General features: G+C 37.9%; 1 protein-coding gene across 1 annotated transcript in view; it reads right to left on the bottom strand.

The window, feature by feature from the left end:
* KLHL14 (kelch like family member 14) overlaps nucleotides 1-14,033 on the bottom strand; it is a 104,519-nt gene that overhangs the window by 5,843 nt on the left and 84,643 nt on the right. The window contains exons 4-7 of the mRNA XM_045457392.1: nucleotides 11,813-11,891; nucleotides 4,709-4,899; nucleotides 4,465-4,623; nucleotides 32-189 (exon numbers count right to left, since the gene is read on the bottom strand). Of these exons, the coding sequence (XP_045313348.1) occupies nucleotides 32-189; nucleotides 4,465-4,623; nucleotides 4,709-4,899; nucleotides 11,813-11,891 (587 nt within the window). The remainder of the gene's footprint in view (nucleotides 1-31; nucleotides 190-4,464; nucleotides 4,624-4,708; nucleotides 4,900-11,812; nucleotides 11,892-14,033) is intronic.

A 14,033-nucleotide genomic window follows, 5' to 3' on the forward strand; every position in this document is an offset into this window, starting at 1 on the left:
AAGGAGAGGATGAGGAAATGTGGACACATACCATACTCCAGCTGTAGCCACCCACAAGGTAGATGCTGTCATCAAGCACTGCACAGCCAGGGCCACTTCGACCTTCCAAAATGGGAGTTTGGAGAATATTCCACTGGTCACCTTTTGGGTCATAGCATTCCACAAGCATTACGTCAAGGTGGGAGAAACCTAAGTGACATAGCAAAATGGAACCACATAAGAATAAACTCTCAGGGTGGCTGCCTGAGTGGCTCAGTAGGTTAAGCATCCGACTTCGGCTCAGGTCATGATCTCACGGTTGGTGAATTTGAGCCCCACATCAGGCTCTTTGCTGTCAGCACAGAGCCTGCTTCAGATCCTCTGTCCCCCTTTCTCTGCCCCTCCCCCACTCCCTCTCGCATGCTCTCTCTCTAAAATAAGTAAACATAAAAAAAATAAAAAAGAATAAACTCTCAGGGTCCCAATTCAGGGCTAGGGCTTCTCCTTCTCCTTCTCCTTCTCCTTCATCTTCTTCTTCTTCAAGTTTATTTACTTATTTTGAGACAGAGAGAGAGAGCACAAGCTGGGAGGGGCAGAGAGAGAGGGAGAGAGAGAGAATCCCAAGCAGTCTCTACACTATCAGCACGGATTTCCGACACATGACTTGAACTCACAAACTGTGAGATCATGACCTGAGCTGAAACCAACTGAGCCACTCAGGTGCCCCAAGGCTAGGAGTTCTTCTAAAAGTAGCTCTAGGGCTACAAAATAGATAATTGTGTTTTTAAAGAGACAAAGGTATAAGTTTACTAGTGAAATAGGGAGACATGTTACGAGAGACCTAAAACAAACTCTGGGTATGTCCAATTCATTCAAAGCAAGAATGTCTGACTTAATGTCATTGGTAAATGTTGATTATATGGGGGTATATCTTATTTTAAAATGTTTATTAAAACCTTATTTAAAAAGTTTAAAATAATTAAACGTAAGCATTTTATAGAGTGCTTACAATAAGCTGGTTGTCTTCCAAATGCTTTCTTTCTGTAGATGAATTCACTTAATTCCTCTCAACCACCCCATGAGATAGTTATGCCATTATATTCATTTTAGAGAGGAGAAAACTGAGAGCAAGAGAGAAATAATGACTTGAGTAAGTCACACAACCAGTAAGTAGATAGGCTGAGGTTTAAACTCAGGCAAACAGGCTTCTGAGCTCATATTATTACAGGCTAAACTGTATTGCTTTTCCTAAACGAATATTTAACTCTCAAAATGTTTAAAAAATTTTTTTAATGTTTATTTATTTTTGAGAAAGAGAGAGAGAGTGTGCAAGCTGGGATGGGACAGAGAGAGGGACACAGAATCCGAAGCAGGTTCCAGGCTCTGAGCTGTCAGCACAGAGCCTGATGTGGGGCTCAAACTCACACACTGTGAGATCATAACCTGAGCCAAAGTCAGATGCTTAACCAACTCAGCCATCCAGGTGCCCAATCAAACTGTTTTAATTAAATGGTGTTCAGAATCTTTTACCTTTTTCAACAGTTTATGTTTATAAGCAACTATGATGAAGTGAATAGTTTCCAATATCTACTAAGGATCAAGGTCAAGTAGGGGGCTAACTTTCACTGAGGGCTTCTTCTCTCACCTCTGATGAAGTTTTTCAGTGACTGGGGCAGTAAGTGGGTTGCAGAGAACAACTTAAATTCTTAGACTCCACTGGGGCCCTGCCTTTAATTTAGAAAGTCAAAAATCTGGAGGGGGAGTGCTTCCTGGTCACTGAACAGACCAAATCCTTGATAATATTTTTCTTCTCTTTACATGTGTGCAATGGATATTTGCTAGCTGACAATTACAATGCATACACTCAATCAAAATCAACCTACTGGACTCTTCAAAGTAATTAAAAAGATAGACCAAAAAGTAGAATAATTTTCATTCTTGAAGAAGCGGACAAATTATTTCAGGCCACTAACTTCTTACATAAAATAAATCACATAGATTTGAGAACAGTAGAGTGAAGGATTTACTGGAATTCTGTGGTATATTCCTTTCCTGTAAGATTATTGATGATAATTTCTGAAGCATGGATAACTGGAATGAGGACTGGGGAAATTTTCCAGTTCTGAAGTTCTAGTGGCATCATAGGAGGATACGTATGCCTTCTTGGTGCCCACTACACATATGACATATGTTGATGATAAGCCTCAAAAACTATAAGGAAAAGATAATTACCCCTCTTTTATAGACATTGGATTAAGGGTCTTCAGTAAGACCACACAACTACAAGTGCATAACTGGAACCCAGATCCATACCCTTCTCTCTACACCATAATGCCTTCCTGAGCCGAACTAACTTTGACGTGTGTGTGTTCTCATTTAGGTTGTCATTACCCTGTCCAAGTATAACCTCAAATATTAAAGCTTCCCAGAATGTGGGGCAACTGGGTGGCTCAGTTTGTTGAGCATCTGACTCTTGATTGCGGCTCAGGTCCTGTTCAAGTATAACCTCAAATATTAAAGCTTCCTAGAATGTGGGGCAACTGGGTGGCTCAGTTTGTTGAGCATCTGACTCTTTTTTATTTTATTTTATTTTATTTTTTTTTTTAATTTTTTTTTCAACGTTTATTTATTTTTGGAACAGAGAGAGACAGAGCATGAATGGGGGAGGGGCAGAGAGAGAGGGAGACACAGAATCGGAAACAGGCTCCAGGCTCCGAGCCATCAGCCCAGAGCCCGACGCGGGGCTCGAACTCACGGAGGGCGAGATCGTGACCTGGCTGAAGTCGGATGCTTAACCGACTGCACCACCCAGGCGCCCCGAGCATCTGACTCTTGATTGCGGCTCAGGTCATAGTCTCATGGTTCATGGGGTGGAGCCCCATGTTGAGCTCTGTGCTGACAGTGTGGAGCCTGCTTAGGATTCTCTGTCTCCCTCTCTCTCTCTGCCCCTCCTTCACTCGCATTCTCTCTCTCTCTCTCAAAACTAAATAAACATTTTTTAAAAATTCCTAGAATGTTTAGTCATCATTATGCAAAAGAAATTAGTAGAAATCACATTTTAATGTAGAAAGCTACAAAGTTAAACTGCATACAAATATTTTGATGAGAAGGAATGGTGTATGGCTTGAGATGAAAGAGAAGCAATGAAAGAGAAAAAGAATAAAAAGGGAAAAGTTGCAGCAGCAAAGGTAATCAATCCCTTCCCACTGGGGAGAGTACAAAGGTGAGCAGCATAGACTAGGGTATTGATGTTTCTGATTGAATATGAACTTGGAAATATTTACATAAAAATTACACCTGTGTGGTCTTTATTATGTTAGGGGTATATATGTATTGGGAGAACCAGAAAGGAATGTCTACATCTATCATTTTTTAGATGGTTGTATGATGGAAAAATAAATGCATAGAAGGCCTTATCTACCATACTTGGATGGCCTGTTTCACATTTGGTTCAATTTCAAGGATCATGGCAGGTCAGAGCTAGAAGAGATTTTAGAGATCATCTATACCAGTTTCTTCATTTTTAGGTAAGAAAACTGAGGCCCAATGCAGTTCAGGAATCTTAACAACACAGTTCTCTCTGCTTTCCTGTCAAATTCAGTGTGATATGCATGTAGATAGTTACACACATGCACATAAACTACAAAAAGTTGTAGTCAGGGGCAGCTGGGTGGCTCAGTGGGTTAAGCATCTGATGTGGGCGCAGGTCATGATCTACAGCTCGTGAGATCGAGCCCCACGTTGGGCTCTGTACTGACAACTCAGAGCCTGGAGCCTGATTTAGATTTTGTGTCTTCCTCTCTCTCTCTGCCCCTCCCTCACTTGCGTGCTCACTTTCTCTCTCTCTCTCTCAAATGAATAAACTAAAAAAAAAAAGGTTGTAGTCATACAGATATATGGAGAGGAGAGGAGCCCAAACAAAACTCTAAAAATATCATGTGTTTTGTTTTTTTTTTATTAAAAAAGCAAGTAGAATTTGAGAAGCATAGGTTTGGTGTTCAACTCTTAAAAGAAATAATTCCAAATTTAGACATGAAATTCTACTAAATGTTTTGTTTAAGAAAAATCACGTATTAGCTTCTTTGTGCAGCTATGACTGAAGTTCTTTATGATCACTACAAAAAACAATTTTCTGGAAAAAATGTATTGCTATAACTTCGGAGATAGGGAATAATTTATTTTACTGAATTCATTGTTACAACAAATTGTTTGTGCTTTCAGTTATTAATGCTTCCGTTTTTTACTTTCTGTTGACATCATTACTCATTTCTTTAATGTGTGTGGTAACTTAAAAATAATCCTATCTGCAGAGGAGCCAAAATAAATGCCTGCCCAAGGGTACAGCTAATTTACACAGAGTAGATTTTATTTGGTCAACATGTTTTTTACTTGGTTAACTATGATTATCTAACAAGAAACCCCCTTAGCAAGAAACATGAGATGCAAATGATATTGTGATTAAAAAAAAAAAAGAAAGAAAAAGACCTTTCAAATGATTTCCTCCAATTGCATACAAGCGATCATTCATTACAGCCAAAGTGTGGATGGCGCGTTTTGTGTTCATATCTTGTTTTCGAGCCCAGACATCCATTACAGGGTCATAGCAATATAGCCATGGGACATATTCTCCATTGTGTACACCCCCTGTGAATTAAACATATACATACATACAAGTCAAGAAAGTGCCTTGGAACTGAAGTTTGGAACAGAAAGTGGAGGAATGACTTGCCTGAAATGTATATCTTCCCATTGTGCACTGCTCCTGCATGAGCAGCCAGAGGCTGGGGCAAAGAGGACACATAACGCCATTCGTTCGTTTCCAGGTTATAGCTCTCCACGCTGGACAAATAGCCGGTTTCGTTCCTTCCACCAATAACGTATAAATGCTTGTCCAACCGACATGCATAGAAACTGGCTCTTCTACAATGAAAACAACAACCCACCATAAATCACAAAAGGGGCTCCGTCAGTCAGGGAAAAGGAGGTACATCCCGCTCTAGAAAGGGTTGCAGAAATTTGCAAATAACACACACAGCTCCCTTCTAAATCTGAGACCTTTACAGTAATTGTATGCATTGCCTGTTCTGGTTAGCAATTTCATATTAAAGTAACAGGAGAAGAGAAAGTCACCAACCCTGTTTCAGCTTCTTTTATCTTGCTTTTTTATACACTGTTAAAGTGTTCACTAATGTTTGGGATATTTGGTACCTTGTACAGATATCACAGCTCAGTAAGACAAAGTGAAAAATGAGGTAGATAATGTAACAATAATAAATTATCTTGACATTCACTTTTTTCATGGTCCTTCAAGGGTCATTGTTCCCAATTTATAAGAGAACTACATCATCAAAATTTTTCTTCAATTATCATTTTTTTTCTTCCCAGTACTACCACAAATAGAGAAACTTTTGTGAACTGAATAGAGTGCTGAAATTTTGCTCTTATACAAACCAATCGTAGGAATTTCACTGATAGAGCTTTTAGTGTTATTTCTTACAAAGCTACAGGATATTTTTTAGTCTCTTTTCAAGAGAGGCAATTCATTAAATTATCCCATTATGCCTTCAAAGGTAAAAGACACAAGCTGTGTTGAAAGGGAGACCAATCCTGAGGTAGACCATAAAATAAGAGTGAGATATTGAGGACCTGAAGTAGAGTTTTATGGAAGACACAGAACAGCTGAGCAAAAGGTATTTTAAAGGACGATGTAAGACTCAGTAACTAGTAAGACATGAGAGCTGAGGGAGAATAAATGTTCAAAGGGGACCTGAAAATTTGGAGTTAGGATGACTAGGTTGATATATTAAGCAAGTCGTTGACCCTTTGCTTCTTTTTTTCTCATTGATGCTACTGGAATAATACACTTTATAAGGATAAGATATGAATAAGTATGATTGTTAAGTGCCAGGCCCCTCAGAGGATATAATTTATGTTTGATAAATGCATGGTCTTCATAAAAATAAGTGCCAAGACTCTTGGGCAATGTCAGTAGCAAGATCAAGAGTCCTAAAGATTTTTATCAGGAGATTTTCCAAGTTGTGTTTACAAAGTGCCAAAACCTCTAGGAAGCAGGAGACGGCGTCTTGATTAACAGTTTGGTCTCTGGAACAGATTGCGTGGCTACATGATTTATTGGATGTGTGACCTTTGACACATTAGTTAACCCCTCTCAGCCTCAGGTTGCTCATTTGTAACAAGGGGATGCTAATGGTACCTTTTTTTACAGGGTTATTTGCAAATGCATATGTAAAGTGCTGTCATAGTGTCCAGCTTTTTGTTCACGTGTCAGAACCATCAGTTACCATGACCCGGGTAAAAATGTTATTAAAAACCAGCCATCAAGATGTTTGCATATAAACTTTGCCTAGCCATATTTTAAATGACAGTGAAATTTTTTAATGTTTGTGTAGGTGATTTATTACCAGTAGGTATGGTATATGTTATAGATGTTGATGTATTCAGTTTTATTTTTTTCTAGCTTTTTTGAGGCATAATTGGCAAATAAAGTTGTAACATATTTAAAGTCACAATGCAATAATTTGATATATAGATACATTGTGGAAGGATTCCCACAATCAAGTTAATTAACACATATATCACCTCACATAGTTAGTTTTTTTGTTTTTTTGTTTTTTTTGTTTTTTGTTTTTGTTTTTTGTTTTTGTTTTTTTTTTTTGTTTTTTTTTTTGGTTTTCTACTCTCTTGGCAAATTTCAAGTATACGCTACAATATTAACTATAGTCACTATGTTATATATTAGATACACAGAACTTCTGCATCTTATAATTGAAAATTTATACCTTTTGACCAACCTCTCCTCATTTCCCTCATCTCCTGGCCCCTAGCAACCACCATCCATTGTTTCTTTAAGTTTGACTTTTTTCTTTTTTTTTTTTTTTTCCAGATTCTACATATAAGTAACTGTGGTTCTCCTTCTCTGTTTGGTTTATTTCACTTTGCAAAACGACCCTTAATTTCATCCATGTGGTCACAAATGGCAGGATTTCCTTTTGTTATGGCTAAATAATACTCCATTGTAAAGATAATGCCCCCTTTTCTTTATCTATTCATCTGATGACAGACACTTAGGTTGCTTCTATATCTTGGCTTTTGTGAATAATGGTGCAATGAACATGAGAGTGCAGATACCTCTTCAAGATATTGATTTCATTTTCTTTGGATATAAAACAGAAGTGGGATTGGTGGATCATATGGTTTTTATTTTTTTTTAATAGTCCTGAAAATCATGGGTAATTTTAGAGCAAAATTTTGGCTCTGTTTGTATTTTTTCCTGTATTTTCCTGATGCTTTTGAAAGAAATATGTGCTGTGGAAGATTCAGAAGGACAATGAAGAACAGCAATGATAGAAAAAGAGGAAGGAGGAAAGGAGGAAGGAAAATAAAGAGTAGGTGTGGCAGATTTCATAGAGTGAGTCTGGTTAACCTGGGTCTTCTGAGGGGTTCATGAAGCTCTGAAATTGTAATAAAATTGTAATAAAATGTTGCATATATAGGTCTTGCACGTATGCATTGTTTGGAGAATATGTTTGGAGAAAGGTATTAGGAAGAAGCTTTTTAATCAGATTAATCTAAAAATTTTGAGATTTCCTGTTACAGAGAAGTAAAACCCATTTAAATGTAAAATCAGATTAAAAACAGTTGCAAAATTAAGTGCCTACAGATGTCCATTGCTTCCTTCTATTTCTCTAACCAGATTTCAATTGCTTTCTCATTGAATAAGATAGGTCAAGGTTGTCTTAATAGTGCTTTTACCTTCTCAGTTAAAATGTGTCATTGAAAAGCCTGACATTCTATAAAAATAGACGAAAGTCACATATTTCTTGGCGCTATCGACACAATCCCTCTTCCATATGATGATTCTATAACAAGTCTTAGAGCCTCTGAAATAATTAATTTACCAATCCTACTAATGGGCCATCTTTAAATAATTTGGACTATGCGGGCCGTAAGGTGTTCAGTTCTTCTATGCGCTAGATACTGGTCTACAAGAGAAAATGCCTGCTAGTCATGACAAGTATGAAAACCGTCCACCAAATAAGTGTAGATAATGGAGAATAAGAGCAAAATCTCCTTGTAGTAGTGTGCACTCCTTTCATCTAGTCTAAATTTCAGTTTTCTCACTTTTTTCTATTCTGGTTCCTTCCTTCCTTACTGACACTGAGTGAGCCTGTCAGAACTTGCTGTCTTTCTAGCCAAGATTTTCTTAATTTGATACTTCGTGTGTACTCCTAGCTTTATCCACACAGTGTCACTGTTAGGATCTAAATGGAAAAAAAAAAAAAAAAAAATCAGTAGGTTCCGCTTCCTGACTAAAACTGCATTTTTATGTAGAAATTCCAATAGTGAAGATTCTGAGCCTATGACTTATTCCCTTGCATGTCCAAAGTGAGAATTCATGAGATACATTATAGGAACACTGGATAGTTAATGGTCTGTCAGCAACTGTGAACATTTGCTCCAGGCTAAAATTTTACCATACCAGGTCTCTCTTGGGAGTGCTCCCTGCCCCTCCTCCCCACATGAAGAGCCCACATAATTAGGCTATTTGGGTGTTTTGTTTTGGTTTTTTTTTGGAAAGTAAGTTCAAGATTACTGAAAATTTTTAAATGGGATTACACTATTTGTATTGCAAATTGTTTATCTCTCCCTCCTCCAGCCCCTCCTCCCCCAATGCCAGAGGCAATAATAGTCAACGTATTGTGAGAAGTTAAAAAAGACTACCAGTTGCTGGTAGTCAACTTCCACAAACACACTGTGAACATTGCATATTGTACAGGTCTTTCCTAGTTCTTTCTGACCCTTTGGATGGTCAGTTTATATCCTAGAGCATGAGATTGAATTACTATAACCTTATCTCAGCTTGAAATCTTGACTTTCACCATCATGTTAAAAACAACAAAAGATTTTTTCAGACAGAATATTGTCTCACATTGTTTCTTAAGGCTTGTAGTAACCATTAAAATTTGGAAACATTTTTTATGTATTGCTTCTAGCTTTTGTCTTACTCTGTGAAATATAAGCTTTGCTGTCCGTGCTTTCCAAACTGCTTTTTCTTTTTCTTTTTCTTTTCTTTTTTTTTTTTTTTTTTCTAGACTAGCTAGGGGTAAGAGCTCCAGATGAATCACACCTACAATGTTTATTTTTATTGAAGAAAAATGTAAAGTTACCAAAGCATTTCTATTGATCTTAGTTTTAATTTTTACCCTCTTCTTTTTCCTGAAGAATCAAATCCTACATCTGAGACCACAACAACTCAGTAGCATTACATTTAAGCGTGTATTTTCCTGTAATCATTTCACAGATAGTAGGGATGCATTTCATGAGTCGGTTGAGCAAGCCTAGAAGCAGTGTGCCCATTTCCCTGCTGAACTGGGGGATAGTCTGCGCTTTGATTATAGCACTCCTTTAGAAGCTCTGATTAGGTGAGATATCCTAAGAATCTGTCCAGCCGGCTCGAAGAGTGGGTTATCCCAGAGGTGGTTTTCAACAGGCTTCTATTATTCTCGGTTTGGTAACTTCTCAGCAGTTTGGTACCAAGAATGGAAGGAGGGAGGTGGGGGAACTTCTGGTGAGCCTGACTCATGATCTATACAATGTACAATTAATTCAATTAAATGTTTCAAGAAACTTCAGATCTGAAGGGTGTCTCATATATATATTTTTTCTTTTTTTCTTCTTCTTTGTGTGCTCACCAATTAAGCCATGATGGTAACTGACTGTATTTGCTACTTAGAATGGAGGCTTGGCAATGACAGAAAAATTTCATTTTAGGTTATGGATGGTTGCCAGGGTCAACCAACCCATAGGAGATAGGGAGCTAGAAGATTGACTGGGCATTTGTGAGATCTGCCTTTTCCCACTCAGCTCTGTAAGGAGCTCTTTATTTGGTCTATCGAGTTGATTGTTCTAAATCTAAAAAAAAACTTCTTTTACTAGGGACCTGACATGATATACCATAATGACTTAGAAAGAAACGTTAAACAGTCCATCCTGTCAACGGTGGCTGCCGGGCGCCGACAGACCATGGCAGGTCTTTTCATCAGGTCAATGAGCTGCTAAAAATTGTCTAAGTAGGACCCTGCCATGATAGGCCATAGTGCCTCAGAGGAAGTCATTATAGAATATCAAGTAAACAATACACATTTAAAAAAATTACTAATTAGGTTTTGCAGCAATACTTCTCATCCTTAGGGGCTCTAGAGTGAGATAATTGACCGCGACGTGAGTTATGCCTCCCAAACGGAAGGCGTGAAGGTTAATTATCGTGGTGTGCAGCCCCCCAGCAAAGGGGACCGCGGTGATGAGATGCTGACATTTCCAATAGATTATTGATATTCATTTTTAAAATATGTTTCTTAAAGAAAACTTTTTGGAATGGTTTTGACTAAAGGGTAGAGTGACGCAGCCACAATAAGAGCAACCAGGAAATAACCCCAAAGGGAGAGAAACAAGGTGCAGTGGAGAGGACATCAGGCGGCTTTTATGCAGGCACGTATGCACGAGAGGAGGACTGAGAACTTTGTCTGGATATTAACTGACTTAGAATCATTTCTTCAGGTACCTTGGAACTGCACATTCCCAAAAGTGTCTGTGGTTCTTACATTGTGCCTCATCGTTTCCAGTGCATAGCTTTTAGTCTCCCGAAAGAGGGTTTTAATATTTTTATAGAGAAGAGAGGGTTAGATAGGGAGTTTTCTCATACCATAGATTCATACTGTCCTGCTGCAGGAATGCACATTTTTGAATAAATGATATTATCTGAAAACTTCTTTTTACCTTGGAATTTATGAAGGACCCCATTGGATCTTAGTGATGTAATTCAATCTAATCGAATGTTTATAAATGAGATGTTAAGGTGACGAGTCGTGAGGGAAACAGGAAAGAAAGTTATTTCTTAAATACTTCAGTTGAGAAGAAGCAATAGGTTGCAGCTTATTGTAATTATATCGGATACTTTGCTCAAGAGGATGCTGAAGTATTATTTGAAAAGAATCAAGGGCTCAGAATTTAGCATGAGAATTTGCATGTGCATATTAAAATGTGGCCTTATGTAGGTAACAACCAGGAGAGGCAAAATATAGTATAAATATAGTTTAAATATATAGTATTTAAATAAATACTATATAAATATATACTATATATAGTATAGTATAGAAATATATATATATATAATATACTATATATAGTATAGTATAGAAATAAATTTATAGTATAAATATAGTTAGTAGTCACTCGTCCCTTGGCCGCTAGGAGACTGGGGTGAGATGAACACCAAGTATGTAAAAAACTGAGATGATACTTTGCAAAACTCTTTTTTTTTTTTTAAAGCTAACAAATGACCTGTTCTTGAATGTATAATGGGAGGATAGTTGAGAGGGCAAATGTACAAGATTTGAGTTAGTGAGACTTGAAAATTTAAGACTGAAATTTCTGCATCAAAATGCATACCATTGTAAGAATGGTGGTTTTTTTTTCCAATTATAGGATTTACATATATTATCACCAAGAAAAGTAGGATAGGCAGTGAGATTTTAGCTTCACTTGCCAACAAAACAAAGTAATGTAATAATGGAAGACAATCATACATTTTTTCCTCTTCCTACATTAGGACCAATAATTGATTTACTTGATTAGTTTTCCCCATTGAGTTAACAAAGGAGTTATTCCAAATGGGCCAGGCCAAATTTTGTATTTTGACTCGTATGTCTTTCCTTGGCTCCATTTAGCATAATTTGTGATAGGAAACCATTCAGCATCTATGCTTCCTGTAAAGTAGCCACAAATGTTTCAGACATAAGAAACAAACACTTACCTTTCTTGCATGGGTGGAAGTTGTATCCAGCTATTAAATCGAGGATCATATCGACTGACAAAATTTGTACTGTGTTTTCCTGTAAAAATATATGTGAGACATTTAAAACTTAGTTTCCTTTGTTGTTTTGCACATCTAATAGTGTTTGTAAGATGTGTCTGTTTTCAGGTTTAACACACACATGAATTAAGTAGGGGGACTAGTTAGCCCAGTCTGAGAAGCAGTGTCAGTAGAAGAATAAATGTGCCACCTCAAATATTTTTCCTTTTTCTTCTTTTCCACTCCATCTTCTCTTTCTTTCATTTTTTGGAATGAGTCAGAACAAAACTAAATCAGCCATTATAATAAAAGCAAGTATGTTTACCAAACCAGTTTTACCACATAGTTAGGGGGAAATTTTCTGAATTTTGGTATTTTTGTGTTTTAAAAATAGGAACTTATTGTCTGTAAATAATCAGTTCCAGAGACTTTTTAAAAAGTTTTTTTTTTCACATTTATTTATTTTTGAGAGACAGAGCATGAGCAGGGGAGGGGCAGAGAGAGAGGGAGACACAGAATCAGAAGCAGGCTCCCGGCTCTGAGCTGTCAGCACAGAGCCTGATGTGGGGCTCGAAGCCATGAACCGTGAGATCATGACCTGAGCCGAAGTTGGACACTTAACTGACTGAGCCACCCAGGCACCCTTGTTCTAGAGACTAACTTGTGTAATATCTGTGGTTAGAGCCTTTTTTTTTTTTTTTTAATGATCCAAGAACCTAGCAGTGGTTGAGTCAGCCCTCTCCCCATGGAAATAACAACAATCACTTCAGTGAGAGTTTGCATTAGGAAATCAGTTTTAGTCCATTCACATCACATAAGTTCTGTGTGAGTGTATTTGGGGGAAGCATGGTTGCAGGTACATGTGCTGAAGTGGGAAACATGAGTCCTCAGAGCTGGTGAACCAGCTTTTCCCCTCTGTTGGCCTAGGAAGCACAGCAGTGCCTTTAAGGTATTAAAATGAATCCTATTTTACATATAGATTGACACCAAAGCAAGAAATGGAAGTGAAAGACTGTATTCCATTTTCTGTGTAGCACCTGAGATGACAATCATCTATAACACTTGAAGGTTTAACTCTGAAAATGTTTTTGTTCATATATGTAAAACTAAACATTGAAATACAGGTACTAAACTTCACCACAGGAATAAACAGATAGGAGTGTGTGTGTGCGTGTGTGTGTGTGTGTGTGTGTACATGCTTGTGTCTATCCAACACAATTATTAATTGCATAAATATATTTCGAGCATTTATTGTATGTCTTATGTGCTCTAGGTTCTGAGAATATATTGGTGAACAAAAAAGGAAAAGTCCCTGTTCTTGTAAATGAATAAAGAAATATATATTTTCAAGTAGAGACAAATGTTATAAAGCAAGGATTGATAGGGGGCAGGCTAGTTTAAATAGAGTGGTTACCTGCCTACAGATGTTTTCTGCAGAATGAGCCTCTCACACAGTGGGCTTGGTGAGTAGAAAGTCCCAGGGGTTGGCCATGAGTTCAAATTCAGCAAGAATACTGGGGTGACTTAGACAGAAGTCAGAAGCACATCAAGGACCAGAACACAGTGTGCCTTGTGGACTGGTGCAGGATTGTGTCTTCTGTTATAAGAATAGTAGGAAGTCGCTGGAGGGTTTTGAGCAAATAAAAAACATGGCCTAATTTATCTCTTACAAAGATCACTCTGGCTATTGTGTGAAGAACAGACTGTAAAGGGGCCACTCTGAAAGCAAGGGAGCTATCAGGAGGCCATTATAAAAGTCAAGGCAAGGGGTGCCTGGGTGGCTCAGTTGGTTGAGCGGCCGACTTCGGCTCAGGTCATGATCTCGCAGTCTGTGGGTTCGAGCCCCGCGTCGGGCTCTGTGCTGACTGCTCAGAGCCTGGAGCCTGTTTCAGATTCTGTGTCTCCCTCTCTCTCTGACCCTCCCTTGTTCATGCTCTGTCTTTGTCTCAAAAATAAATAAACGTTGAAAAAAAATTTAAAAAAAAAGTCAAGGCAAGAGCTGATGGAGGCTTGAATGAAGGTGGAGGCATTAAGATATGTTGGGATCTATTGTATGGGCAGTGCTGATAAAATTTTCAGATAGACTGAATATTGGTATGAGAAAAAGTAAGCAATTAAGGATGGCTGCCAGATGTTGAGCCTGAGTAACTAGATGGAAGGTCATGAAATTTGCTGAAGTACA

Source organism: Leopardus geoffroyi, chromosome D3 (assembly GCF_018350155.1).
Source record: "Leopardus geoffroyi isolate Oge1 chromosome D3, O.geoffroyi_Oge1_pat1.0, whole genome shotgun sequence".
Classification (NCBI taxonomy): domain Eukaryota; kingdom Metazoa; phylum Chordata; class Mammalia; order Carnivora; family Felidae; genus Leopardus; species Leopardus geoffroyi.